Genomic DNA, 3,084 nt, shown 5'->3' on the forward strand with positions numbered 1-3,084 from the left:
GCGTTTTTATACCACGAAGTTAAAGTGATCATAAAATGATGTAGCACGTTCAGTATACATTTCGACGAGAACATTGATATCTTTAAATAAAGAATTTGTTCTTCGTTATCGAATGAAGACGAAGCGATATCGAAGGTGTAGTCCAAGAATTTTCGGACTCTCATGTTTTAGATATAAAGTGGAAAAAAATCACTATTGATAATATATAGTATAACTGCGAAAATATAAAATATATATATAAGGATGTGTGCAAGGGATCGATAAGGGTGTGACGTTTGACCGATTCACAGCTTGCCTTCTTCGACGTACTCGCCGGGAGTGCGAGGACGTCGCACGAGCAGTATATTACCTAGCAGATATCTAAAGAATTAGTGCAATTGAGAAATAAGCTTTTAAGAGAATTTATTATTTCATATTTCGTAATTGTTTAAGGTTTAAGACGAGAAGAAGAATAGGATATGCGATGTCTCCGAAGAAAGGTGTGCTGATTTTGTTGCCAAAGCGAGAATTCTATCGGAGACACGATTGACAATTAAATTTTAGAGAATTATATAAGCGTACATATTATAGAACAATTGTTAAATAAAGAAATTTTATCTTTCCACACTTTATTCTAGAAATTTATTAAATGTAACAAAGTTCCTCAATTATCGAGCTATTATAACAGTCTATTTCTTTATTACTGATATATGTTATACACTTTATTTTTCTGTAGTTTTCAATTAGCATTTGTAAGATAAATTAAAAAAAATATATAAAAGATTACGAATCTCTCTTCTCTTTAATTCTCTACAATTAAATGTCAAATATTTTTCTTGATTATTGACTTATCGATATAACGAAGACACAAGAATTTCTTTTTTTCGCCAAGCCTTATAGATAAAAACGATACTTTTATCGATGCGTTTGAATTTATATTTAGAACATCGCATCGCGACAATAAAATATACGAACATCTTGTTTCATAATTGAGAAAGACATAATGAATATAACATAAACACCAATGAAATGAAAATGGTAATCGTAATAAAATTTTATCGTTTTTTTTTTCTACCAAAAGCTTTTCACGATTCAATGAAATATCAGTGAAACGAAAGATAGTTTAAAAATTCCATTTAAAAAAGATAGTTGTTGAAACATGATTATATAAATTTTTACACCAAACAGTTCTAGATATAAAAATAGTTTACTATATTTAAGTATTAAGAACAAAATATGTAAATTGTCTGTTATAAACAAAAGATATAAAAAAAATACGCGGATGATAATGAAATTTATTAACACGAAATTTGAGAGAATAATTATCATCGTTAATAAGAGAAATATTTTATTATTTTTATTACAATCCGACAATCCTGCTAATCCTCCTTGATTCTTGCTTTTCTAAAGAATCTTTTTTTTATTATTATCATTAGTCATTAGTATATACAAATATACTAATGATCAAGATGTAACCTGTATATTGTATATTTTCATATTTTATATAAAGATATTTTTTATGCTAATTTCAACAGGAAGTACATTGTACATACCATGACTATCCTTGACGATTTTATCAATAGTAATCGTTGTCATTGTTATTATTATTATTAATGATTAATAAAAGATGATAAAGTCTACATTTCTTCTGTGAAAGAACAATAAACGATATTTCTTTGAGAGAAATGGAGATTACACTTACAATTATTATGTTTACAGAATAAAGAATTCTATAAATAAATCTATAATCACAGAAGCTAACGTTGCTTTATCTTCTTTTTTCGTATCTTTTTTATAAAAAGATTTTACATGAAAAATGTAGGGTATATAATTGCAATTAAAGAATAGCTAAATTTTTCTCATACATTTTTACATGTTTCAGATAAATTTCTATCTCTTTCTCTAAGAAATGCGACTAAATGAGAGGTAATTTCTGCACAAAATATCGAAACCACATGTAACCTGTGCTTGCAGATAACCCATACCAAGTGATTATATAACTTAAATGTTCGTTTCTTAAAGTTACTCTTGTTTGGCCACCAATTGGACCTCGTGGTGTGCTATACCCAGGTAATAATTCTATATATACAGGTTCTGCTTCTGCTATCTTTGCCATTGCATTTAAATCCCTGGAATTAATATAAATGCTTAATGTTTCACTGGAGAAAATATTATTTCCCAATTACTAAAAATTTTTACAATACAATTTTTTACATATATAAATTAGATATAAATGTCATATATTATATTTTTATACCTGTAATGCCATACCCCTTTTGAAGGAGCATTGGCAGGTACAAATGTAGGTCGTTTTTCAGTTGCTCTAATAACGCCGATGATTTCCATAGAATCTGTAATCTTATTTTCCATTTTAAATGATGCACGATCACTTTTAGTTATCCATCCACGATTCACCATAATAGTCAAACTGAAATAATTATTAATTAATTCTATAGTGTAGAATAAAAAGATCTTTTTCAATAATTAATAAAAGCAAATTGCAATTACTCCCGATCTTCTAGTTTAAAAGGTGTGATCACATAATATCCTGTGCCCGACTTGCGAGAAAATACTCCAGCACTTTTTTCACTGACAGCCTCTCCATCTAGAATGAGACTTCTAGGCCCCATCAAAAATTCCTTTTCATACAAAAACTTTCCCTTTACCTTTACAGGGTAATATTCCTTATGCTTCAGTTCATCTAAACTGGAAAGAACATACTTCTATGAAGTGCCTACATTTAACATAGTACTTACAATATAAATCATCATAATCTTACTCAGATGGCAAATCAATTGGCTCTGCAGAAGTACGATATTTTAGGGTTTTTAATAAATCCAATTTCCATCGCCATCTTTTAATTTGCCATGTGCCAAGTGCAAAAGTAACAATAGGTACACCCTGTATAGAAATTGCAACAGATAAAAATATAAAAATTAAAAATTACCAATAAAATATGTTTTTTTAATTTAAAAATATTATGAATTTCACTTTTTTGTATATGTTTATCTTCATTATATTTATAGAATTAATATATTGCAATCTTAAACATATAATTTATATTTATTTATTTATATTAAGCAATTTTATAATATAAATATACGA

The 3,084-nt window shown here is 27.7% G+C and overlaps 1 protein-coding gene across 1 annotated transcript; it reads right to left on the minus strand.

The window, feature by feature from the left end:
* Positions 1-488: 488 nt before the first annotated feature.
* On the minus strand, positions 489-2,898 carry LOC115245948 (surfeit locus protein 1; the record flags this gene model as incomplete). The annotated part of the gene is made up of 4 exons (XM_029824481.1): positions 489-2,108; positions 2,237-2,407; positions 2,488-2,685; positions 2,759-2,898. Coding segments are annotated over 4 exons (723 nt in total), but the record flags the coding sequence as incomplete, so codon positions are not given.
* Between the last annotated feature and the right edge of the window lie 186 nt (positions 2,899-3,084).

The sequence above is a fragment of the Formica exsecta genome, unplaced genomic scaffold, assembly GCF_003651465.1.
Source record: "Formica exsecta isolate Colony F162 unplaced genomic scaffold, ASM365146v1 C16490822, whole genome shotgun sequence".
In the NCBI taxonomy this organism is placed as follows: domain Eukaryota; kingdom Metazoa; phylum Arthropoda; class Insecta; order Hymenoptera; family Formicidae; genus Formica; species Formica exsecta.